Source organism: Platichthys flesus, chromosome 21 (genome assembly GCF_949316205.1).
Source record: "Platichthys flesus chromosome 21, fPlaFle2.1, whole genome shotgun sequence".
Classification (NCBI taxonomy): domain Eukaryota; kingdom Metazoa; phylum Chordata; class Actinopteri; order Pleuronectiformes; family Pleuronectidae; genus Platichthys; species Platichthys flesus.
Window position 1 is genome coordinate 3,338,924 of NC_084965.1, and position 24,058 is coordinate 3,362,981.

General features: G+C 42.0%; 5 protein-coding genes across 6 annotated transcripts; all 5 read right to left on the bottom strand.

Annotated features, from left to right (window-relative positions):
- Window positions 1-1,447: 1,447 nt before the first annotated feature.
- On the bottom strand, window positions 1,448-8,477 carry and1 (actinodin1). Its single transcript, XM_062379064.1, has 6 exons — window positions 6,896-8,477; window positions 4,862-4,906; window positions 4,339-4,484; window positions 3,527-3,937; window positions 3,060-3,314; window positions 1,448-2,972 (listed from the first exon to the last, which is right to left on the bottom strand). Exons 1-6 carry the CDS (start codon window positions 6,966-6,968, stop codon window positions 1,911-1,913), a joined length of 1,992 nt encoding a protein of 663 aa, XP_062235048.1. The 5' UTR covers window positions 6,969-8,477; the 3' UTR covers window positions 1,448-1,910.
- Window positions 8,478-8,533: 56 nt separating this feature from the next.
- On the bottom strand, window positions 8,534-12,270 carry cops9 (COP9 signalosome subunit 9). Its single transcript, XM_062379990.1, has 3 exons — window positions 12,086-12,270; window positions 11,284-11,356; window positions 8,534-9,496 (listed from the first exon to the last, which is right to left on the bottom strand). Exons 1-3 carry the CDS (start codon window positions 12,146-12,148, stop codon window positions 9,459-9,461), a joined length of 174 nt encoding a protein of 57 aa, XP_062235974.1. The 5' UTR covers window positions 12,149-12,270; the 3' UTR covers window positions 8,534-9,458.
- A 425-nt stretch (window positions 12,271-12,695) lies between these two features.
- Window positions 12,696-14,852, bottom strand: otos (otospiralin). Its single transcript, XM_062379605.1, has 4 exons — window positions 14,777-14,852; window positions 14,559-14,621; window positions 14,110-14,133; window positions 12,696-13,128 (listed from the first exon to the last, which is right to left on the bottom strand). Exons 2-4 carry the CDS (start codon window positions 14,611-14,613, stop codon window positions 12,941-12,943), a joined length of 267 nt encoding a protein of 88 aa, XP_062235589.1. The 5' UTR covers window positions 14,614-14,621; window positions 14,777-14,852; the 3' UTR covers window positions 12,696-12,940.
- Window positions 14,853-15,488: 636 nt separating this feature from the next.
- Window positions 15,489-18,656, bottom strand: LOC133932412 (apolipoprotein D-like). The gene is made up of 5 exons (XM_062379074.1): window positions 18,529-18,656; window positions 16,857-16,972; window positions 16,616-16,737; window positions 16,369-16,454; window positions 15,489-15,933 (listed from the first exon to the last, which is right to left on the bottom strand). The coding sequence occupies exons 1-5, from the start codon at window positions 18,602-18,604 to the stop codon at window positions 15,701-15,703; spliced, it is 633 nt and encodes a 210-aa protein (XP_062235058.1). The 5' UTR covers window positions 18,605-18,656; the 3' UTR covers window positions 15,489-15,700.
- Window positions 18,657-19,490: 834 nt separating this feature from the next.
- On the bottom strand, window positions 19,491-23,036 carry LOC133932791 (apolipoprotein D-like). 2 transcript variants are annotated; one of them, XM_062379636.1, is made up of 5 exons: window positions 22,935-23,036; window positions 21,326-21,525; window positions 21,098-21,219; window positions 20,843-20,928; window positions 19,491-19,844 (listed from the first exon to the last, which is right to left on the bottom strand). In XM_062379636.1, the coding sequence occupies exons 2-5, from the start codon at window positions 21,473-21,475 to the stop codon at window positions 19,612-19,614; spliced, it is 591 nt and encodes a 196-aa protein (XP_062235620.1). In that variant the 5' UTR covers window positions 21,476-21,525; window positions 22,935-23,036; the 3' UTR covers window positions 19,491-19,611. The 2 variants fall into 2 exon arrangements, with proteins under 2 accessions (XP_062235620.1, XP_062235621.1); XM_062379637.1 differs by having other exon boundaries at window positions 21,326-21,441; window positions 22,935-23,035.
- Between the last annotated feature and the right edge of the window lie 1,022 nt (window positions 23,037-24,058).

Below are 24,058 nucleotides of genomic sequence, written 5' to 3' on the forward strand. Positions count from 1 at the left end.
AATCCAGTTTCCTTTTAATTCATGTTAACAACTCTGCTCGTTTATTTTTCATAGTTTCTCTTTTGCCTCCGGGGAAAACTTCAAAGTTTGACTCCTCGTCTTCGGCCGTTTTACAGGGAAACATGTGGATCGAGAGATGAAGAGCGATGAAGACGTCCAACGCAGTAAAAACAAGTTCAGTGACAGAGTCGTAGTTCAAAGTTGACAGAACTTTTACTCTGACATGTGCTCAGTCAATCACCATAAATCTTTGCTCCTCCTGTTATTACTGGAGCTCCCACTGTAATTATTCTTCAGACGTCTCCTATAAGAAGTTTGTGAACATTTGTTGTTGTGTTCCCTCAATATCTTCCAATACCAGTTCAACTGCTCCGGAGATTGAGAGCGTTGTACATGAACCAGAAGGCCGGTGGTTTGATGCCAAGCTGCGTCCTTGGGCAAGATTTTGAAGTACTAATGGAATAATTTATTTCATGGTCTTTTTAGAAACTCAGGGACGCATGACAACACATCATGAATAGACACATGAATAATTAAAGTGAAACATTCAAATCCGATTCAGAGACACCCGAAAAATAAATAAGAACATTTTTAAAATGTACTTTAGACTCGAGACTCTGTGGAATAGATTTCGGATCAAAGTAAAAATCCCTTTTTTAAGAATTTACAGCAAAGTAGGTTCTCAAATTAAAATGCAGATCTGTGATGACAGACATATATATAACACTTTATCCTGGAAAAACCATATACATCACTTTTGAGTTTCTAGCTCTGCTGTAAAAAGTCATGAGGATGAGTTTTCTTCTTTAAAGTTTTTTATGCTTTATAGAAGCTCCCCTCCAGCTTCTGGATTGCTGCCAGTGTGAATGTGTTCGACAGCTCCCAGATCAATAAAGTTTGAAGCCTCAGCTCTTTGACCTTCCTCATGCTGCTTGTATGTGGAGCTGACTGAGGGAACGAGGAGGGTGAGAGCTGGAGTCAGAGGAAGTTCAAGGGTTGTTTGACTTGACATCACAATGAGAAACCCACACACTGAAAGCAGACGCAGGGTTTGACTCATGAATCATTTGTGAATGACGGCCAATATTCATCCTATTTGGCTCTTTGTGAAAGTTTGAAATATCTTACTTTTACCATTCTTCTATAGTGAGTGACATCCCAGTCTGAAGATCTTTGTAAAGAACCATCACCACAAACTGCTCCTGCCAAAAACCCACAAACCTTACAATAGTCCCCGTGAGGTTCAACCTGACTAATATGTTAATGATGAGCACATTGGCCTTGAAACTTCTCAAGTGGAAGAATATATTTGCAGCTCCAATGAAATTAGATTTGATTAGTAGTTCATAATAAAAATAAAATGTTAAAACCTTTGTGAGTGAAATGTTTTATCAGTGAATCCGTTTTTGAGGCAAATGTCAAGATTCAATAAATCAAATGCCAAAAAAACTGCTTTGTAGAGCTTTTCATTTTTTATTCGAACATTCATACTGAAAAAAAAACTTTACATAATCCATCACTGACAAAAAAAAGTGACAAACACAATTATTAAAAAAGTGAGATGCATAGAAAGAGAAGCAAAGCTGAGTATTATCACACATTCAGGTGAACTGAGGAGGTTTGAGGTGGAAGCTGGAAAAAAAGGCAAAGCAACAGATGTGAAGCAGCTACAGAGATGAAAACTTTGCTGGAACTCCCTCAGCTTTCTGAGCGCGCTCCGAACAGCTGGAAGCTTTGTGTGGATGCACGTGCATGTGCTTGCTCACTGGGTCCATAGACTTCTCATGTGTCCCTTATCTGGTCCAGTCTGGACTGGCTGTGCACTGTGTGAGGCGGTCATGGGCTAAGCTACAAGAATGCACGGGAACGTGTATTCATGTCCATCAGCATGCATGAGTGTGTTCAGATGTTTATTTCTTGCGGTAGTCGCCTGCGTACGCTCTGCGCTCCTCCTGCTCGGGGCTCTGGTCTGCGTAGAGCCTCAGGATGTCCTGCAGGCTCGGGATGCCCTGTGACATCTGAGGGTGGGACATCTGGGGGTAGGACATCTGAGGGTAGGACATGTGAGGCTCCTCCTGGCCGCTCTGGTAGGGCTCCGCCTCGTACTGCTCCTGCTCCTCTGGCTGATACTCCCTCTCTGCTGCCCCCTGGCTGTGGTCCTCCTCGGCGTGCTGCTCGGGCTGGGCCTCGACATGGGGCTGCTCGGGCTCGTAGCGGCGCAGGCGGCAGTCCCTGTCGTACTCGGGGTCACAGTCGGGGTTGGACGGCTCCATGACGCCGCTTCGTGTGCCGTCGGCGTTCAGATGAGGCTCGTAGGGCTCGGCAGGGTAGGGCATGTGGCGGTGGACTCCAGAGCGAGGGTCGGCGGGCTTCACAGGGAAGCAGTCACGGTCGTAGCCGATGAAGCATTCGTAGCCCTCCTTGGTCTTACCTGGGGGGCCCAGAGGGTGGTGCTCTTCACGGGCAGGCTCCTCATAACTGGGGTTGGAGAACGGGATCTGCTGCCTGGGGTTGGAAGGAGCGCGGCGATGCATGGCAGCCGCCGCCTCACGGATCGCAGCGAAGGGATCGTTGGGGTTGGACTCTGGAGCCGCCTCCATGCGTGGAGACTGGGGCTCATGTTGTTGAGCTTGGGACATGTAGCGGCGCAGAAGAGCATATGGGTCATTGGCCTGAGGAGAAGCTGGAGGAGAAGCTGGAGGAGGCGCTGCAGCCTGGCGGTACATCGCATAGGGATCAGCACCTCTGTTAGCCTGAGCGTAAGCATCCCTGAACATGGCATAGGGGTCGTTGCTCGGCTCAGCAGCTTGAGGGGCGGCACGGATGGCGGCGGCCTCATCTGCCTCCTCGTTTTTGTACGAATGGGGGGGAGTGGCGAATCTGGTGGCGCTAAGGGGGTTGCAGCCCTCTTCGTAAAGAGGGTTGCAGGACCCAGGGGCAGCAGGGATAGGCTGTTTAGGAGCACGGGCGGCCTAGAGGAGAGCGAGAGAAACCCTATTACATCATGATAGTCAGATGTAAGCGTAGATGTAAATAAAAAAACAAATAAGCAAACATACCACAAGGGAGGCTGCGTAGGCACAGGCGGGATCCCTGACGGGGTCACAGTTGGGGTACTGCAGGTAGACGCCAGATGGGGCCTTCTGCACCAGCTTGGGTTTGCAGGTGGGGTCTTTCTTGGGATCACAGCCGAGGTGGGCGTAGGACGGCACGGGCCCGGCGGAGGGTGCGTACCCGTAGGCAGCTCTCAGGTGGTACTGAAGACACTCCACGTCTTCAGACGCACAGATCCGCAGCAGCTCGGCCTTCTGCTCCTGAAGGATGAAGAACAGAGACAGATGTGGGCCCGTGGTTTCGTTAAAGGCTGGAGGCAGAAGCTTTTTTTATCTGTCAGATAATTCTGATGGAATATGTAAGAATTTGTAGGATAACTAAGACAATCTGTGCAGCAGATCTTCTATTTTGAATTCACTAAATTCAGTAGTTTGCAGTAATGCATAATGGAAAACAACCTCTAATCTCTTACCTTGGAGAGGAAAGGTGTTGAGGATGGAGCGTAGTACTGATACCCAGACTGAGGGTCCTTTGCCGGAGCAGAGCGGACGTACATAGGCGCCGGGGCCTTGGCAGGTGCTGGGGCCGGGGCTTCTGCTGGGAGCACCAGGGGCTGGTAGGGACTCTTGCCCTGGAGCAGAGCAGCATACAGGCAGTAGGTGTCCTTGGTGGGGTCACAGGTTTTTACCGGTGCAGGCTTGGGGGCCTCTGGTTTTGGCTTGGGCCTGGCGGTGTAGGAGGACACGCAGTCGGGGTCGTCCGAATCTGCGCAGGACTTGTAGATGTCCCCCAGGTGGCGCAGGTAGGCCTTGTAGGAGCGACGGCCCTCGGCGCGGTTCTTGTTCTGGAGGTAGGCCAGGTAGATGCGGTCCATCTCGTGAACCTGGGAGCAGGAAGCAGAGGGGGGGGGGGGGGGGGGGGGGGCGGGGGCGGTTACTGCGGAACTGACACATTGCAGGCTATAACAGCAGAGCACTAGCTGTGAAGTGATGCTCCTCCCTGATTCGTTTTAGCAGCAAATTATTCTTATAGGCTTGAAATCAGACTGTTTCAAGCGTCATGTGGATTTTGTTGAATAGGATTTCACGGTGGAAAGATTTGAAAACATCAGCGTAAACGTGTCTAAACACTCAAAAGACTTGAAAGTTATTACCCCTGACAAGGAAGATGAGTTTTTTTAGGTGTTAGCATGATTACGCCCCCAAATAATTGATTTTATTTCATGTGTCACTTAAAGTCTTAATATTAAATTAGTTTTTAATGTCCAGGTGTGTGTTTACTCACTGCCTCCTGGTTGCCGTTGTCTGTGAAGAACTTGTACCAGTTCCAGAAGTCGGAGTGCTGCTTGTACCAGCTGATGTTCCTGCGGCTGCGGCCCAGACTCCGCTGGGACGCTGCAGCCGTCGCCCTCTCCTCGATACTTTCGCCCTCTGAGGGCAGGAGAGAATTAAAAAACAAAAATCTAGACACTGCTGAGCCCAGAGATTCCAAACCCACTCGGTCATCAAATTCAAGGACTTGTTCCTGTGACTTCTAAAGTTTATAAAAAAGATATTCAAGGACTCAAACTTGTTATATACCATAAGCCCTCTTTATGTGATATGACATATCAATCATGAGGTGAAGATGCAACAGAGGTGATGGATCTGAGTTACTGGGAACATTTCATAACAGCTTCTACGTCTTTCACCTCTGGCTGACTGACACTGTGCACTTTTAGAAACAAGCCACACTGTGTGAGTTTATCCCTCCAGCCTCTATTCTGCTTTTCAATGTTTGTGCTTCAGTAAAAAAAACACATATCTACCATCTCCTTTGGCCTTTAGCCCGATTGGTCCAGCAGACAGGAACGCTACAGAGAAAAACAAAAACAGAAGTTGCTGAAGCTGAAATTGAGACGTGATAAGTGACTTTTGAAACGTGTCTCGAATGCATAAGTGAGAATATGACATTAAAGCTGGAGCCCTCACAGACAGATATTATTCATTAAACAGGGCAGAGGTAATTAGCTCTGCCTGCGGCGCTGGCGACAGCAGCTCTTTGTAGATTTTATAGGTGAGCCTGTAACATCCACCCCCCTGCTGGGCTCTCACAGAGCTGCGTGTGCACTTTGTGTGTCTGCAGCCGTGCACATGTGTACGTATGTGTGTGTTTGCTGCCGTTTGACCCCATGCTGCTGTGGGGAGCAGCGGAGCGAGCTCTTTTCATCTCCGCAGGGAGAAGGTGTTAATGCCTTACAGAAGGAGAGGAAGAGGAGGAGAGGGAGGAAGAAGGAAAGGGGGGGGGAAGCGATGACCGGAGATTCATGGAGGGATGATTCAGGGTTATGTGGAAAAAACTTCTCAAGGAGTCGGGGAGATGTGATGTGCACAAGAGCAAAAGCAGGAATCTGCAAAGAATGAATGTGAAGGTGACCCGGGGTGGTGCAGGAGGTGGGTGGGGGGGGGGGGGGGGGGGGGGGGGGGGGGGGGCTGTTAAATGATGCTGCCTCAGTGTATCCGCTGTGTTGTTTTTTACGAGCCTGTAAAAGAGAGGCTGGCACATCTGGAAACAGCAGCGCTTTAAGAGGGCAGAGGAGGAGGTGATGCTGACAGGTAATACTTTTTTTACAGGAGCAGGAATGATGAAAGGAGAACCCCCCCCCCCCCCCCGACTACTGCTAATGTTTTCCCCAGTTCACTATCGGACAGGACACTGCAATTTTGATAATAATTCTTAAAGGGGGAGTTGAGATGTGAATACGTTGAGTCATGTCATGAGAGGAAGGTGGAAACAGATGCTGGAGAAATAACCTGTCATGTCATGATAGACGAACATCACAGTGATGATATATGTGAAGCTGAGTTGCGTTACAACCACTTTTAACACAGAGTGAGTCCACGGCCATGAACTGGTGAAGGGTAGAACCCCTTTAACACTCCAGTTCACCCAGTGCTCAGAGAAACAAGACCTTGAGATGAACATGACGCTGGTGAGGAGCTCACTGGAAGGAAGGAGCAGGGAGGAAACAGAGGAGATGAATACAAACCATAAAACTAAAATAAACAGGGAGTAAAGAGAGAGATTCTGAGGATGAAAAGAAAAGAGAAGCAAAGGAGGACGATGGTACTTTTTAATCTTCTCGTTTTATTTGATAACTCAAGGTTTACATTTAAAAGAATAAGATCCACTTGCTTTATTTGGCTCTAACGGAGTTTATTCTGCTATCGGACATATCTTTCTAGTTTTATTGAAATAAGATTTTGGTGTTTTTCCTGAATTCGTCTTTCACTTCTGATTACGTAATCAAACCAGACATTTATATACAGGATGTAATGTATAATGTGAAGGTATCCCTCCATAGGCAGGAGGCTGACTCTGACTTTTATTCCGCACCCACACCTCAAGGATGTGTTCAATTAACACATTATATTATATTATATTATACTGCATTACATTGCATATTGCATTCTGACACTGTTCACTGTCTTGCATCTTGCATTTCACTTTTTACTTCACTTTTTATATCTTTTATCTATTATATATATATTTTATTTAGATATGATTATGTCTTAAATAAATGTTACTTTGTATAAATATTAGAAAAAGGGAGTAAATAAGAAGTAAACAGTGAGTAAATATATATTGTTTCTTTTTATTGCTTTTCTTATGTGTTTTGTATTTATTGTGTTTTAATGTTTTTATGTTTCTATGTTCATTGTATGCACCGATAACTTGAGCCAATTCCGTGTAGGTGTAAACCTACTTGGCAATAAATAGTTTCTGATTATGATTCTGATTCTGATACGTGACATTCTGACCTTGGTGTTACTTTATTTAATGATGTGTGTTGTGAACTCACCGGGCAGCAGCACCACAGCCAGCGCAGCCGTGACGAACACGCCCAAGAAACAGCTTCTCCTCCGTCCAGCCATGACTTCTCACACCTGCTCCTCGCCTGCACACACCAGCGTCACAAAAGGATGAGTTCACTTCCAAAAAACATTCCACTCAGTTGCTTTTGAGCCAAAAATCTTGATTGCAAAGGGAAACCATGGATTATTGTACTACAACTTCCTGCATGAAAGCAGAGTAAGCTACAAAACCTATGAATCCCTGTTGGAAGGTGTTAAACGTCCTCTGCTGAGACCTCAGACCTGAGCTGGTTTTCCCCTGCAGAGCCGATGAAGTGACCCCTGCAGCTCTGAGCTGAACTCTGTAACTCAGGAGGCTTTAAACAAACATGCTGCCACACGGCCCCTGGCTGCTGTGTCATTGTAAAACCTGAACCAGGTGTCGTCCAGCAGCCAAACTTCAACCTGAACTTGATCGGGTAAATAAACACAGAGGGAGCAGAGGTTAGTGTAGGGTTCTTACCTGTGGTTATCTTCTCAGCCTGGATGTCTGCAGATCCAGATGTGGACTCCAGAGAGACAACAGGTCCACCTGGGCTCAAACACTAAGTGTGTTTGTGTGTGTGTGTGTGTGTTGTGTTGTCGAGGTTCCTGGTGCACCCCGTCCCTGTGGCCCTTCTGTCAGACTGCCCTGACAACGGGATCCCGAATGGTTTTAAACCGAGCCCGTCATCCCCTGACGTACACACACACACACATTCGTTAACACTCGAGCAGGAAAACGCACACACACACACGCACCACCTGAGGGGGTCAAGGGCCACCTCAACACGGCACCTGATTGGCTGCAACTTTCTGTGATTCTTCACCAATCGCAGGCACCGTAATTAAGCACAGGAAAAGAGAGAGGGTGGGGTGGAAGGGCTTGATGTAGAGTTGGAGACGTGGAGAAATGGTAGAAGTTGTCTTAAGTGATGTTTTATGTATTATTATGTAATTTGCAAAACATTGTTTTAAACACGAGTGTCATTGGAAGATAGAAAGTGAAACCTGGACGTGGTTTGAAGAAGCGTCAGAGACTCGAGAGCCAGAAAAACATCGAAAGACAAAAGAGACGTGAGAAAGAAAACATGAGGAACTAATGAAGGGGCGCCGCGCTGCCACATACGCACTTCTCTGAGACGTGAGAGGCCAAACCACAGCTTCTGTCCAAACCTGAACACACACACACACACACACACAAACACACACTGGGACAGCTGGTCTACACATGAGGAATTTGATAATCTACAGTTTCCTCCTCGGTTTTAACTGTGTTGGGACATGCCAGCTTTGTAACACACATATATACACAGGGATGATTCTCTCGCTGCAACTGATGCAACATCAATACATCTGAGTGGACACGCCTGTAATCCAGTTAGGACACTGCTGTGCTGTGAGGAGTCGGTGGAAAAAACTTTTTTACACCTTCAGGTGATTTAGTTTTCTAAGAACATTGTTTTTTAAATGTTATTTTATTACCGTGCACCTTTGGGACTGTTCAGCGTTTTGCTTGTGATTAGTTCTAATCCTTAAAGCTCCTGAAAGCCCGACAATTAAGTATCCCCGACAAAATAAGTTTCAACACAATTACTCCATTTCATATATTTTTTATTTCTCATTAATTTAAAATATAACTATTTGCCAGTTAAAGAACAAAACACCAGAGACTTTACAGACGTCTTTTAAACCTGATTAGTCGAAAGCTACCAACCCACAACCCCCCTCCCCCCCCCCCGCCACATCTTTGGAATAGATCTCTCTCAATGTTTTAACACGAAGTCGCCTGCAAAGAGAAATGTGTTTTCACAGTTTGGTGAGTGTGTGACCTGCACAGAGCTCTGACCTGGTCCAGCACCTCAGGGACGGACAGGGACTTTCATCAGTGGCTCACTTCACTGATGCTCCTGCAGCTGTTTGCAGCTGATCCCTGCAGGAGCTGATTACAGCAGCACGGCTGAGTGGAATAACTGGTGGGTGTCATTTTCACATTGTGTCACACATGGACTCACTTCAGGTCAAATCAGAGCATTTCCATTTTCCCTTATTAATGATATTTGACTCCACTAGTGCTCCTTCATTTTCTCTCTTCTTTTGAAGCATTTCCACATTCTGCCCCCCGTCCTGTCCCATCGTGCTCCACATTCACTGGTCATGTTAACACTGTATCTCGTGTGTAATTAAGTTTGCAAACAGGTGTTCGGCGGAGCCAGCAAACCTACAATCCAGGTCCCGAGCAGATTCGAACACGACGCCGCCAAAACCATACTCATAATTTTCTCTGGAGCCGGAATGTGTGGGATTCTTAGAATTCAGCGTAGACACCTGGTTCACCGTGACAGCTTGTCCTCTTCTCTTTTCTTTCCTTTTTTTTGTATAACCAAAAAAGATGTATTTTCTGTAAGAAGGTGCCTGGCATGTAGGAGGAAGAGGAGGGGGGGGGGGGGGGCTGTACAAATAAGAGAAAGCTCTTATTTAGAAATCTACACAAATGTTTTTTCTTTATATACAGGATCAGGCGAAGTGTCGTCACTGCAGGTCATCGTCATCGAAAAGATCCTCGAAATCTGCAGATGGGGAACAGAGGAGGAGGAGAAGGAAAGAAAAGAGAGGAAGAGGGAAAGAGAGGAAGGGAACAGGGTTGGAATCAGTCCAGCTGTTTCCCAAAACTCCCACATTCTTGCTACTACTTTTCTCACTTGAGCTGCTGAGATTGGATCAAATTGAACTTATTTTACTTTTACTTTTACTGCAGACATGCCGTGGACACATTTCAGAGTATCGAGGACTCGAACTGAGACAATTCTACAGATCACAGGACAAACAAATGATGGTGAAAGGAATAAAAGAATAATGAAAACAGGAAATAGCCGAGGGTGATCTCTTCTTTGATATTGGAGATCTGTATAAGTTAGAAGGAAGTTATTAGGTGTTATTCGGTAAAAATTAAACTTTTATTAATAAAGGTGCCGAGGAGAAGTTTTCATCGTGATTATTCTGATTGGTCAAAACTCATAAAGGTTGAGAACCACTGATTCAGACGCCTTGTATCGATTAGTGTGAAATAAGTTAAACTTGACTTTTTGAGATCGGAGCATAACGAAGATCTGTCAAAGTTTGGATGAGAGACGAATCAGCATCAAAGTTTGTGTCTCACGTCTTTGACAACGGATTCTGATTTGATCACTTTAGATTCTGGTTGTGTACTCAGTAAAATGTTATCGAACCCTTAACTCAGTGTAAACCAGTATGTGTTCTCCTTTGATGGTTTGTTTGGGAACTACCTGAGTTTCTTTGTGAATGAAACCTGGTGTTACAACACTTCAGGTCCCACTCAGTGTCACGGGGGGAGAATCCTCTGAACGTCCCTTTAGCGACGTTAACAGCCCACGTGACCGCCTGCAGACTGTGTGTGTGTGTTTGAAAGCAGCTGACTGGCGAGGTGTCCTGCTGGGTTTCAGTCTAACAGCAGCTATAAACTCACTTTACCGTCTTCTCCTCAACTCTTTTCCTCCCTCCCTGTTCATTCCCCTCTTTTTAACAATCAGCTCTTTTCTTTCTAGGTCATGTGCTGCTGAGCAAGAATTGTTTTTGCCCGCAGCCAACGCTGCAAGACCGAAAACAGATTAGCTCTGTGGTTTTTTGTGTGTTCCAGCACATTCACTGGTGTTTACTGGGGAACGAGTGGATTTTTTTTAAGGGTTAATTTGAGGAGACGATGCATAATGGGCTTACAAACCCAAGCTCCAGTTTCCATGCAGCTCTTCAGTAATCTGCTTTCACCCTTTTACCCTTTTTTACATTAATGAAACAATATTCAAATACTCTGAATATCTTTTCCGTAAGAACATAAGTTTAATTAGAGTTACGATGCTGCTGCTGCTTTAAAGGATTATTCTAATAGTCGGAGGTTTCATTTAAATGTGTTTTAAATTGTTCAGCTTCGATTTGGTTGTTTTTAAATTAAGTTTAACTTTAAGGTTTAAAGGTTTAAATAACCAAATAATCAGGGTTCTCTGTGTGTTAGCCAGCTTTTAATTAAAAGGAAGCTCATTGAAGGGAACGTAGTTTTTTAATTTAGACGACTTCATGTTAGATAAACACGTGTCAACACAAACATTCAAACTTCTGAGTGTCTAGTTACAGACTTCAGTTTGTTGGCCTGGCTTAGCTAACACGTGTTTATCGGATTCGATCATTAAAGAAGCAACTGAGTCATTTCTTGCATCTTTTACCTTTTGTCATAATACGAATCAAGGCATTTATTCTCATTCGTGAGAAAAGTGCAAGTAGGATTTCTGTTTTCTGTGCATGAACAGAAATATGTCAGTGTGTGTGTGTGTGTGTGTGTTACCATTAAAGAAATCAGAGTGAACTGCTTTTTCATTGGCTGCCAGGTCCATTAGCAGACCGCTGCTGCCCCCTGCCTGTGAACATGCACCAGTACAACAGGTTATGTGGCAAAAAGCAAAGCGCACAAACACAAACAATCAACGACAACAACAATCCACAGGTTGAAAGACAAACAATCAACAGGTGATGTCATGATCAATAAATCACTCCAGGCTTATTTCAAGACAAACTGTCAAACGTCTGCAGATCAGAGGATTTATTACAGTTCTTTGATTAATATGAAGTAAGTGAACTTTCTGGACTCTTACATTTCAAGGATATCTTTTCCATTAATTAATGAATTAAACTTTATTTCAGCTGCAGCAGTAAACACGTTGAATCAGGGTTTAAAATAATAGAAAAGGAAAATAAAATGGCAGCTTAATCCTCATGTAAACTGTCTGTGGGATTTATTTCAGTTGGAAAAGGAAACGTTTAGATTCCACGAGCGAGCTCCCCTGTGTCTGTGATTAAATGAGACCATGTTGTCTTTATTTCTCTTTTAATTTGACAGTGATGAAGGTGGTTTGTGTTTTTTACAGTAAAATAAAACTTGTACAAACCAAAAACAAATATTAAACCACAAACATGTAAAGTGTCTTTGATCTTCTGCCTCAGCTGCACAAAGGTGGAAAATCCGGAAATATCGAAGGATTTTTACATAAACGAAAATCGTTACCCTTCCTAAGTGGATTAGGACATTAGCGAGCTAGGTAGCATTAGCCGGGAGCTAGGTAGCATTAGCCGGGAGCTAATCCACAAACCTCGTCCAGATCCACGTACGGACCCGCTCCCTCGGGAAACATCTCGTCCACCACAGGTTTCATTTTGTTTTAATCGTAACGAATCAGCTGCTGCGTTTTAAAAACACACGGTGGATGCGAGTTTGTGGCTAAGCTAAGTTAGCTTCCCAGCATCCGTAAACAAAACAAATGTGGTGCAACGCTAAACTGTGTCCGGCTGTTGCCACAGGCGTGTTGCGAAGGTTCCGCTCTCTCATTAGAGCACTTTGGTTGTGTTGCAGTAAAAATATCTGAATTCAGTATATTTATACTTTATATTATTATTTAAATAACAGTAATAATTCACATTGAGATACATATTACATTATTGATGATAATGATAATCTGCAGATTAGTGAATATGAACATTATGATTTTGTTAATGGCTTAGTATTTTATCTATCACTGGCTTAGTATTTTATCTATCAAAAAACAACATAGATAATAAATTAATACAAATAGAATCATATTTATATTAATGTGTTATATATAATAATATATAAAAGATTCATATGACTGGCAGATGAAGTGAAACTTTAAAAGTGAGTTACATTCAAAGAAAGGAAAAGTTATGAAATGAAACTAATAGCAATTTTAGATACTTCAATAAGGTTTATTTGTGGCATAATACATGAAGAAATGTATCAGAGCAATTCTACAAGTCTTCCTTCTCTACTACCTCAGGATTCTACTCTTTTGCTATAATAACACACACAGTGTTGTAATAAGGGAAAGTATGTTACATGCTACCGTTTTCTTTCTTTATTTCATTTCTTCTGTTGCTCATTTCCTTTCTTCATAACCACTTTGAGCTGCTACATCCGTCCGTCCCCGTCCTCAGTGCTCATGTCCCGCGTTGGTCTCGTATCCCAGGGTGTCTCCGAGCGGCTGGTGGGCAAAGAAGGCGCGGGCCATCTCGTTGATGTGGTTGTAGGCGCCGATGGATTTGAAGTACTCGATGTAGTTCCAGAAGTCGGAGGTGGAGTAGGGCCAGTAGGGAACAGCTGGCGGCTCGTCGTATGGCACTACACAACAAACACAGTCACTGTTATATATGTAATCACATTCCTCTGGTTATTCAATGATGATGTTGGAGTTTCTCTAAAGCTGCTCGGGTTCAGTGAGTCTATTTTCCTTCACACAAAGAGAAGATAAACTTTGTCTAAAGATAAAGGCAGGAAGAACAAGTTTTTCCTCTCGGGGGAACGTGAACCACACCTGAAAACAAAATGTACAACACACTGTGGAACCTCTGCCTGTGTCCTGGGCTCACACGGCTTCTGTTGTTGAATGTTTCAGCTGTTTGAGCAGTTTAACAACTTTATTTGTCAAAAACCTGATTGGTAAAAAAAGTTTGGACGCAACACTTGAAACATAAAAGCTGCTATTTACTTAAAAAAATGTATTTGAGCAACAGTAAAATATTGATTTCTAACACTGGGATGCTGTGTGTGCTGGGGTGGAGAAGCCAAATGGTGCAAGAACACATCAGGAGGCATCAGCTCGTATAGATATGGATTCAAACACATCGCATGAGAGGCTCACATCAGACCAGATACGGTGGTTCACTGTGTCAAAGGCCTCTGATAGGACCTGCAAGATAAGAACTGACGACTGAGCTTCTGCCTCTGATAACTGTCCCTTCTGTTGAGAGAGGAATCCTCAGACCAGGTAGAAACTCTCCTGAGAGGTGGAGCAGCACGAGGGTGAGGAATGTTGCATCGAGCGGAGGTTTGACTGACGGTGAGAGATTTCGTGTTTACCAGAGACAGAAGTGGACTAAAGCACAGAGGGACAGAGTCCAGTACAAACATACTTCCAACTTTTTTTTTGGTGCATTATTAGATTATTGTTTTTATCCAGTTTAAGTTACTCAGAAAGTTTTTTTACTGATATATATTTTGCAGAAATTTGGGATTGTCTGTTTGGCTTTGACTTAATAACTATATTTTACATATTTTTAGTTTTGTGGTGAAATTTGATGTGTTGACAGAGATGTTATTTACCTCCTTCAGGGATGACTCTGGCCTCTGTGGAGAGGAGGAAAGAGAGAGAGAGGAAAATTAACATTCCCGAGCATTCCAGGGATTTTCAGTCACAAAGACGGGATTCAGGTCCGCGGAACGGAAAACTGAGCTTTCTCCCAGAGGTGCACAGCATCCCTGCTCAAATATTATCTCACACACACACATACACACACACACACTCAGACACACACACACACAGGCTCCCCTTTGTACACATGCAGTCACTCAAAACAAATGCAGCACTGTCACATCTGGGAGAATCATTCAGGATTTAAAGCCGTTTACATATCATCTGTACGAACATAAATCCAACTCGGTCTAATGTCTTAAACCTCAACTTGATATTTCCGTGTAAATGAAATAAACTGTAGTTAGATTCAGATCTTGACAGAATTGTAACGAGAGTTTGACACAAAGACGGAACTCACCTGTGAAATAACAGATACAGAGGCAGAGGAGCATGATGCAGACCAGCAGCTTCATCTTTACTTCTGTAAGGGTACAACAAAGTGCACCATGCTCTTTTAATTAGTCTAAAATTCAAATAAAAATACTCAAATGGTGAAATGATTATAGCGCCAGCATCATATAGACTTTAAAACATAACAGTTTTTCTGTTAAAAATCAAATTGTGCAGATGTGTTACCTGTGACTGGTTTGTGAAGCTGTGCAGAGAGAGTGCTGCTGATCCTCCACTGGTCCACTGTGGTCTGTGGTGTGTGTGTGTGTGTGTGTGTGTGTGCTGGGGGGTTCAGCATAGGTAGAGACACACACACACATTTTAGTGTCATATTACAAGACTTGATTTGTCTGGACAAACATCTTTTACGTAGCACCACTTAGTATGATATACACGTAAGTGAATTTTTTTTATGTCCCTTAGTTAACATCTGTAGGGGCCCTATGAACTTTTGTGTATTTCATGTATTTACAGTATTTGGTTTATTCAGCATGAATCATGCAGATAAACATGTTTAAGGAGTATTGTAGAGTGTCAGCTGATACTTTAAGACTTTTATAAAAACGAGTAAGTAGATAAAACAGATTTGGCTGTGTAGACATGTATTGTATATTTTACCTATTTAATTGTATAGTTTTTATCCTCCTGTGAATCACTTTAAGAAAAGTGCTATAGAAATACATGTTATTATCTAGTAAAGGGGTTTGGATCGTCTCACTTAACATATAATTAATAGATAATTTTTTAATAAGGACAATACCAACGATTTGCTGTTTTCTCTTCTAAGGGTTAATTAATAATGAAAGGTTTTATACTTCATGTCTTTTCATCTTGGTTTGTGAGGATAATCTCCTGGATGTTATAAGTCTTTGTAAAAATCAGACCATGAGAGTCGAGAACAGATTAATGAATACATCTTTATTACACAGAGAACCTTCCCAAAGCTTATTGTTAAATAATAAACTTATTATTTCATTATTTGTAAATGGTGTAAGATTCACTTCTGCAGTATGAAAAACAATATATTCATATTTGAGTGTTAACATTAAAATCGAAACCAAACCATGAGAAACAGGCAGAGGAGTTAATCAGTTTCATCTTTAAGGTCCATCACTCGTCTCTGCAGCCAGTCTGATCTGTGGCCGTCATCCTGGTCAGGTCGATTCCCTCTCTGATCAACAGGTCTTTGGCGTTCTGCACCGTCTCCCGAGGTGGGAAGCGCGACCGGGTGAGGATCCAGGCGAAGTCCACGTGGAACAGGCGGAGGAAGTCGTTGCACGAGTACACGATGGTGAAACCGGTGTAGTCAGTGGACAGAACCCAGTACGGGCTGTAGGGAGAGACTGGGAGCAAAGGTCACAGAGGGAAAGAAGGTGATGGTGAGAATCTTTGAAGAAGGTTCGACTGCACAGTGTGATGAAAGATGGACGAGTTTGTTCTGTGCTATTTGGGCCTCGTTAGGTTTCTTCACAGACAACTCGTCATTGTTTAAATTTTAAAATTTACATCCACAGGGAGATTTGAGTTTCTTCAGTTGTAGGACAGTGATGTGAAGCTTCCACAGACAGAAAGCTCATCGTCTCTGACAAATAAAGAGATGTTGATGTGTCATGTATCAGCATTAACGTCGTCAATCACAAGGTACGTGTGTCTTTAACCAGCCTGAACTCCGATGATCACAACAACCAAAAATCGTCTGATTTTCTATCTGTACTCATTCTTAAAATCACTCGACTCCTCCAGAAGTAACAACAAAGAGGAAGAAGAAAAGTTCTCACAGTACGAGAAGCTGACTCCCAGTTTGGCTGCTTCCCTCGGGTCTCGAACCACCGCCGTCCCCTCGCCCGCACTCGTCTTGTTCTGACTGGGACACACAGAGACAGATGGGGACTCTTTGATAATTGAAAGATTGGGTTTAATTAGCCGTAAATCTCTCGGCCGACTCTTAAAAATATGTAAAGATGTAGCTTTGGGTACTGGGATCAAGTTGTGTGTGTATTTCTACACAGTCTGGAGTGAACTCACTAGAACTGAGAGTTGAGCACCCGGATGGTTCCATCTTTCCTCAGAGAATAGTTTGCTTCGATGCACTTTCCTCTTTCAAATGAAGCAGGAAGCTTCTCGATCTCGTACCATCTCCCCAGATACTGTAAATACAGACATTAGATATTATTACTGTGTGTTTGTAGATACGTAGAGTATTTAAACCATGTGTTTATATATATATGTAGAGTATATAGAGTATACGTGTTAATATCTGTGTCACCTGCTGGACGTTGAATCCAGGCTGAACTGGGGGTATTGGGCAGGGACCCCACTGAAATGTCTGAGCTGCCGCCAGGGGGAGCAGCAGCAGAAGGAGGTAGATGGAAGACATGTTTCCTTCAGGAGCGAAGAAGAAATGTGTTGACGTCATGTCTATGAAACTAACCTGGAGCAGTGCCTCCTACTGTATGAACAGTGCCACTGCACTATATATAAATCAGGAAATGAACAAACGTGACAGTTAAAATCTTCTTTATGACTGGAACTGATTTATTTCATTATCTCTCGTTATAATATTTTATAATTAGGGATTGAAAATATTTACAGAAATGTTTTATTATTACCGATAATATATGGAAATCTAAGGAGTCCCATTCGATTTTATAACAATTTGTTTTCAACTTGAGCCAAAACGATTCAGATCTCTGGGCTGAAGCCAACAATAATATTATCATAGTATAAACAGATATAAAACCTGTCAGTGATTCCTAAGGTGTTATCAAACAACTATGACAAATTATAAATCATAAACATTATTATAAATAAGAAGAAATCACAAATACAAGCAAATATATAGACACTTCTACATTAACGTCTTTTCTGCGTTGTTTTCTCCACCAAGGATTTAAGCATTCTGTCTGTTTTTTTTTTTTTTTTTAGCTAAGTCGTATTATTTCCATTAAAGTTGATACAGATCCAGGATTCTTTAGTTAACATTACTCTGAGAAATTAACTACAATATTAAAAGCATCTTAACTTCCAATGTTAAAGACCAATCATGCATTTCGGTTCAGATCCAAATAAAAACATTGAAAACCTTGAATTTAAATGCGGTTTTCAGGAAGTTGGGCCTCGATGGAGTCGTGTCCTCGACTGAGTGTTATTCAAGTTTGTCGGAGCTGAATCTCTTGAAACTTCTGAATGTAAAAAACCTCGGAATCTAGTTTATAGAATAATTAAAGAATAAAAATTAATCTTATTGTCGATAAATCCCGAAAGATCTGTCAAGGAAAGCGAGAATTGGCTCAAGTACATATAATTATAGTTATCTAATAACCAATATTTACAATGGTCAGATTAAAAATTACCACTGAACTCTCAAAGTATAATAATCATGTATATTCCTTCAGTTTTAAGTGTAGTTGTGTATAAGCCCGAATATAAGAAGTGTTTTTGTTCTAACTTCATTTTTAAAGGTTTTCAGGATGGTGTCTGAACAAAGTTCCTCTGGATCCTTGAGGACGTCGAGCTGCTACACTTACATTCATGAAATTATTTACATTTCAGCTTCTATTGTCCGTGTAGAGGAGAGAAGTGAAATAGTTGTACAAAGTTCATTGCAAAGTAAATACATAATTTCTCATGTTTTGTCTCTGGCAGTTCACATGTCGCCACACCTGTTCTCCTGGTTTCACATAACAGCTGCATTCAGTTCAGTCTGCTTATCCTCACCAGTGTCTCACCACAACAACAACACAACAACACAACCTCAGAGTTCACTCTTCCATTTCAAAGAATCATCTTTAGTTACTGATGCAGATTATTAAAATATTAATTTACAACAGCAGAGGATTAAACCAGGTGGAAAACAAGTGAAGTCATGAAACAGAGAATGATCTGTTTTAAAGACAAGCTGTCGTTTGGAATAATCTCCATAAATAAATCTTTCTTACCTCCGATGAGGGTGTGAGGGTGTGTGTGTGTGTGTTTGTGTGTGTGTGTGTTTGTGTCCGTTGGGTTTGAGCACATCCAGTTGTCAGGTGTGGCTCTGAAACTGCGTCTCAATGAGGCTGAACTGGAAACTCCCAGACACCCAGTTATATCAGCAGCTCACACACACACACACACAGAAACACACACACAGAAACACACACACAGTGGGAGTGACTTCATGCTGTGTCACACCGATTGGACGCTTCAGCTCATTAGATAATTGTCATCATGTGCACATTCTCCCACAAACACACACACACACACAACAGTGAACTTGCAGACGCTGCCGTTCAAGTTACAGAACACTAGTACTTGTAGTTATATTACTTCTTTGTTGTCATTGTGATGACTCGTGTAATTTTTAGTGCGTTTATTGCGTGGGAGCAGATCAGGACACAGTTTAATGAGTTTAAACGTTTTTTTGTTACTATTTGATTTTCAAAATATTCTGATTTAAATGGAATCTCTTAAGTTTTCAACTACATGGCGCCAAATTAAAACAAAATATATTGTACAACATCATCAGCAGTTGTCTTTTAAAATGTATAATGTTGTCATTAAGAAAACTTTAATATTAACTGATGTACAATCTTTCTTTAAAAACTTTACCATCAATATTTTTTATTTTATTATATTTTAGCGATATTTGATTTTTGTTTTTCGTCTTGTTTTAACAGCAGCACCCACTCGTGTAAAAAAAGCTTAAGGGCCTCAGTATTACAACTCATTACCGTCATGAAAGATATACAAATGTAAAATATGGTTTAATTTGCATTCCTGCATAATTATTTTGATGTTCCCAGAACCTTGTGACACAGTTGTGTCTTGAAAATGAAATTGTATTTTCCTATAATTCCAGATGATGCAAATTTTAATATGTGTTAACATCACAATGTAAACAAAACCATGAGAAACAAGCAGAGGAGTTCATGTGAGTTTATCAGTTTCATGTTTAAATTCCCGAGCAGCTAATACAGAATAAAGATAAACAAACATATTTAAAACATATTCCCACTGCAGATCACTTCCACTCGACGTCTCCATCACTCGTCTCTGCAGCCAGTCTGACCTGCGGCCTTCATCCTGGTCAGGTCGATTCCCTCGCTGATCAGTAGATCTTTGGCGTTCTGCACCGTCTCCGCAGGTGGGAAGCGTGAGCGGGTGAGGATCCAGGCGAATTCCACATGGAACAGGCGGAAGAAGTCGGTGCACGAGTACACGATGGTGAAACCGGTGTAGTCAGTGGACAGAACCCAGTACGGGCTGTAGGGAGAGACTGGGAGCAAAGGTCACAGAGGGAAAGAAGATGATGGTGAGAATCTTTGAAGAAGGTTCGACTGCACAATCTGATGAAAGATGAAGTTTGTTTTGTGCTATTCAGGCCTCGTTAGGTTTCTTCACAGACAACTCGTCATAGATTAAAGGGGACATATTAATTCCATTTCACCACAGTTGATATGGTTCCTTGGGTTCTTAATGAAATGTCTGTAACATAATTTGGTCAAAATACCACAAGGATCATTTAAAACAGCACCTCTTTAGATTGACCTGTCTTGAGTGCCCCGCCCCCCTCAACCCCGATGAGCCTGGCTGCGAGAGCCCCAGCTTCCCAGCGCAGCCCCGCCGTGGGAGCAGTGGGAGCAGTGGGAGCTTGAGCTGGCGCAGCAGCAGCAGCATCCCTCCACATTGTTGAGTCAACGTTTAGAGGTGTCCCGGGGGTCCCTTGTTTATGTGGCTACTTAAAGGTCTGACGGGTAGCAGCAGCGAGCTCACCGGGCCGGTGCAGCCCGGCTAGCGTTAGCATTAGCTCGCTCAACCAAGGCCATGTAGCGAGACTCCCTACATGGGCATGGTGTGACTATGACGTCTATTTCGGTCGTATTCCCATTCAACGCACTCTAGTGTATCGTTTCTGAAATAGAGGAACCACAACAAATCGCGGGAGTTGTTTTTTTTCCAGAGTTTTTGTAACAGTAGACATGCCAGATACCTAAATTAACATGTAGAAGCACTACAAAAGTGGAATTTTCAGAATATGTCCCCTTTAAATCTTCAAATCTACATCCACAGGGAGATTTGAATCTCTTCAGTCGAAGGACAGAAGCATGAAGTGACTGATGCATCATGTATCGGCCATAACGTCTTCAACCAGCCGGAACTCCGATGATCTCAACCATGAAGAACCTGAATCGTCTGATCTTCTATCTGTACTTATTCTTAAATCACTCAACTCGTCCAGAAGTAAAAACAAAGAGGAAGAAGAAAAGTTCTCACAGTACGAGAAGCTGACTCCCAGTTTGGCTGCTTCCCTCGGGTCTCGAACCACCGCCGTCCCTTCGGCCGTACTCGTCTCGTTCTCACTGGGACACACAGAGACAGATGGAGACTCTTTGTTAATTGAAAGATTGGGTTTAATTAGCTTTAAATCTCTCGGCCGACTCTTAAAAAATCTGTTAAGATGTAGCTTTGGGTTCAATACTGGGATCAAGTTCTGTGTGTATTTCTACACAGTCTGTGGAGTGAACTCACTAGAACTGAGAGTTGAGCACCCGGATGGTTCCATCTTTCCTCAGAGAATAGTTTGCTTCGATGCACTTTCCTCTTTCAAATGAAGCAGGAAGCTTCTCGATCTCGTACCATCTCCCCAGATACTGTTAATACAGACATTAGGTATTATTACTCTGTTTATATATACGTAGAGTATTTAAATCATGTGTTTGTATGTACGCAGAGTATACATGTTCATATCTGTGTCACCTGCTGGACGTTGAAGTCGGGCTGAACTGGGGGTGAGGGGCAGGGACCCCAGTTCCATGTCTGAGCTGCCACAAGGGGGAGCAGCAGCAGGAGGAGGTAGAGGGAAGACATGTTTCCTTCAGGAGCGAGGAAGAAATGTGTTGACGTCATGTTTATGAAACTAACCGGGAGCTGGGCCCCCTAGTGTATGAACAGTGCCACTGCACAAGATGTAAATCAGAAAATGAAAAAACGTTAAAATCTGCTTTGTGACTGGAACTGATTCATTTCATTCTAATATTTGATATTCTATAAGTGGGGGATGAAAATATTTTTTGTTAACAATTTTTAACAATAATATCATCATGTTATATACGGATATAAAACCTGTCAGTCAATCCTATGGTGTTATCAAACAACTATGACTAATTATAAACCATGAAGATTGTAATTAATAATAAAAAAACACAAATACAAGCAAATATATAGAACTGGAACTAAGAAAAAGTATTTTTACTTGAAACTTCAACATTAACACGTCTTTTCTGCGTTGTTTTCTCCACCAAGGATCTAATCATTCTATCTGTTTCTATATAAGTCCTATTATTTCCATTAAAGTTGATATAGATCTAGGATCCAGGAGAAATTAACAAAAATATTGAAAACATCTTAACTTCCAAAGTTAAAGAACAATAATGCAATTTGGTGCAGATCCAAATAAAGACATTGAAACTGTTGATTATATATGGGGTTCAGGAAGTTGGCCGTCAATGGAGTCGTGTCCTCCACTGAGTCTTATTCAAGTTTGTCGTGTCACAGTTTAGTTTCTTCCGAGTCGAAACTTTTTAAACTTCTGATTGTAAAAAAACCTCAGAATCTAGTTTATAGAATCATTAAAGAATGTAAAAGAATCTAAGTGTCGATAAATCCACAAAGATCTGTCAGGGAAAGCTAGAATTGGCTCAAGTACATATATTTATATATTTCTAGTTACCTAATTACCAATATTTAAAATGTTCCAATTAAAGATCACCACTGAACTCTAAAAGTATAATAATCATGAATATTCCTTCAGTTTAAAGTGTAGTTGTGTATAAGCCGGAATATATGAAGTGTTTTTGTTCTAACTTCATTTTAAAGGTTTTCAGGATGGTGCCTGAACAAAGTTCCTCTGGATCCTTGAGGAAGTCGAGCTGCTACACTTACATTCATGAAATTATTTACATTTCAGCTTCTATTGTCCGTGTAGAGGAGAGAAGTGAAATAGTTGTACAAAGTTCATTTCAAAGTAAATACATAATTTCTCATGTTTTGTCTCTGGCAGTTCACATGTCACCACACCTGTTCTCCTGGTCTCACATAACAGCTGCATTCAGGTCAGTCTGCTTATCCTCAGCAGTGTCTCACCACAACAACACAACAACACAACAACACAACCTCAGAGTTTTACTCTTCCATTTCAAAGAATCATCTTTAGTCACTTAATGCAGATTTCTAATTATGAGTCTTATGCTGATAAATATTAATTTACAACCACAGAGGATGAAACCAGGTGGAAAACAAGTGAAGTCATGAAAGAATAATTCGTTTTTGTAGTTTGGAATAATCCCCATAAATAATGATTTCTTACCTCAGGTGAGAGAGTGTGTGTCCGTGTGTTTTTCCTTGTGTGTGTCCGTGTGTGTGTCGGGGTTGAAGTCGTCCAGTTCTCAGGTGTGGCTCCGAAGCTGCGTCGCAATGAGGCTGAGCTGGAAACTCTCAGACGCTCAGTTATATCAGCAGGTCGCTCGCACACGCCCACACACACACACACACACACACACACACACACACACACACACACACACACACACACACACACAGTGGGAGTGACATCATGCTGTGTCACAGCAATAGGACGCTTCAGCTCATTAAATAATTGTCATCATGTTCACATTCTAACACACACACCCATACGATAGTGAACTTGCAGACGCTCTTTAAAGGGTTAAGTACATTTTACCCAAGTTACAGAACTCTAGTACTTTTAGTTCAAGTACTTCTTTGTTGTCATGGTCATGACTCGTGTAATCTTTAGAATTTGTTTTTCGATTTGAATAATTATGCGTGATTTGTTTTAACAGCAGCACCCACTCGTCTATTGTTTATTTATTTCATGAACTGGAAGCAAAGTTTTAATGTAAACAACCAAATATAAACAGGCTTACATATTAATTACTGCTCATAGTTCTTATATCATACAATACCTGTTAATACTGTACTATTCCATATATATTTGCTACTGTACATATCTTATTTATTCACATTCCATTTTAAATACGCACAATACTCTGCACTTTAACTCCTCTTTTGCACTTCTGGTTAGACGCTAAACTGCATTTCGTTGTATAAGTACTTGTACTCTGCAATGACAATAAAGTAGAATCTAATCTAATCTAAATGGCCTCAGCATCTGTCTTAAAAATACAAATATAAAAGATGTGCAAATGTAAAATTTGGTTTAATTATGCAGGAATTAGTTGAATTCCTGCATAATTATATTTATGTTCTCAGAACCTTGTGACACAGTTGTGTAGATGATGCAAATACTAGAAAGTTCTCCATTAATTTAAACTTAATTTTTTCATTCATGTGCATGTTCACTTTCCTATTACTTCATGTAGCTGTAAAATAACAGTGTCTGTGTATTTTGGCAGAACGATATATTTCCATATTCTTCTTCCCAGATGTTGCTGGTGTGTGAAACAATGAGAG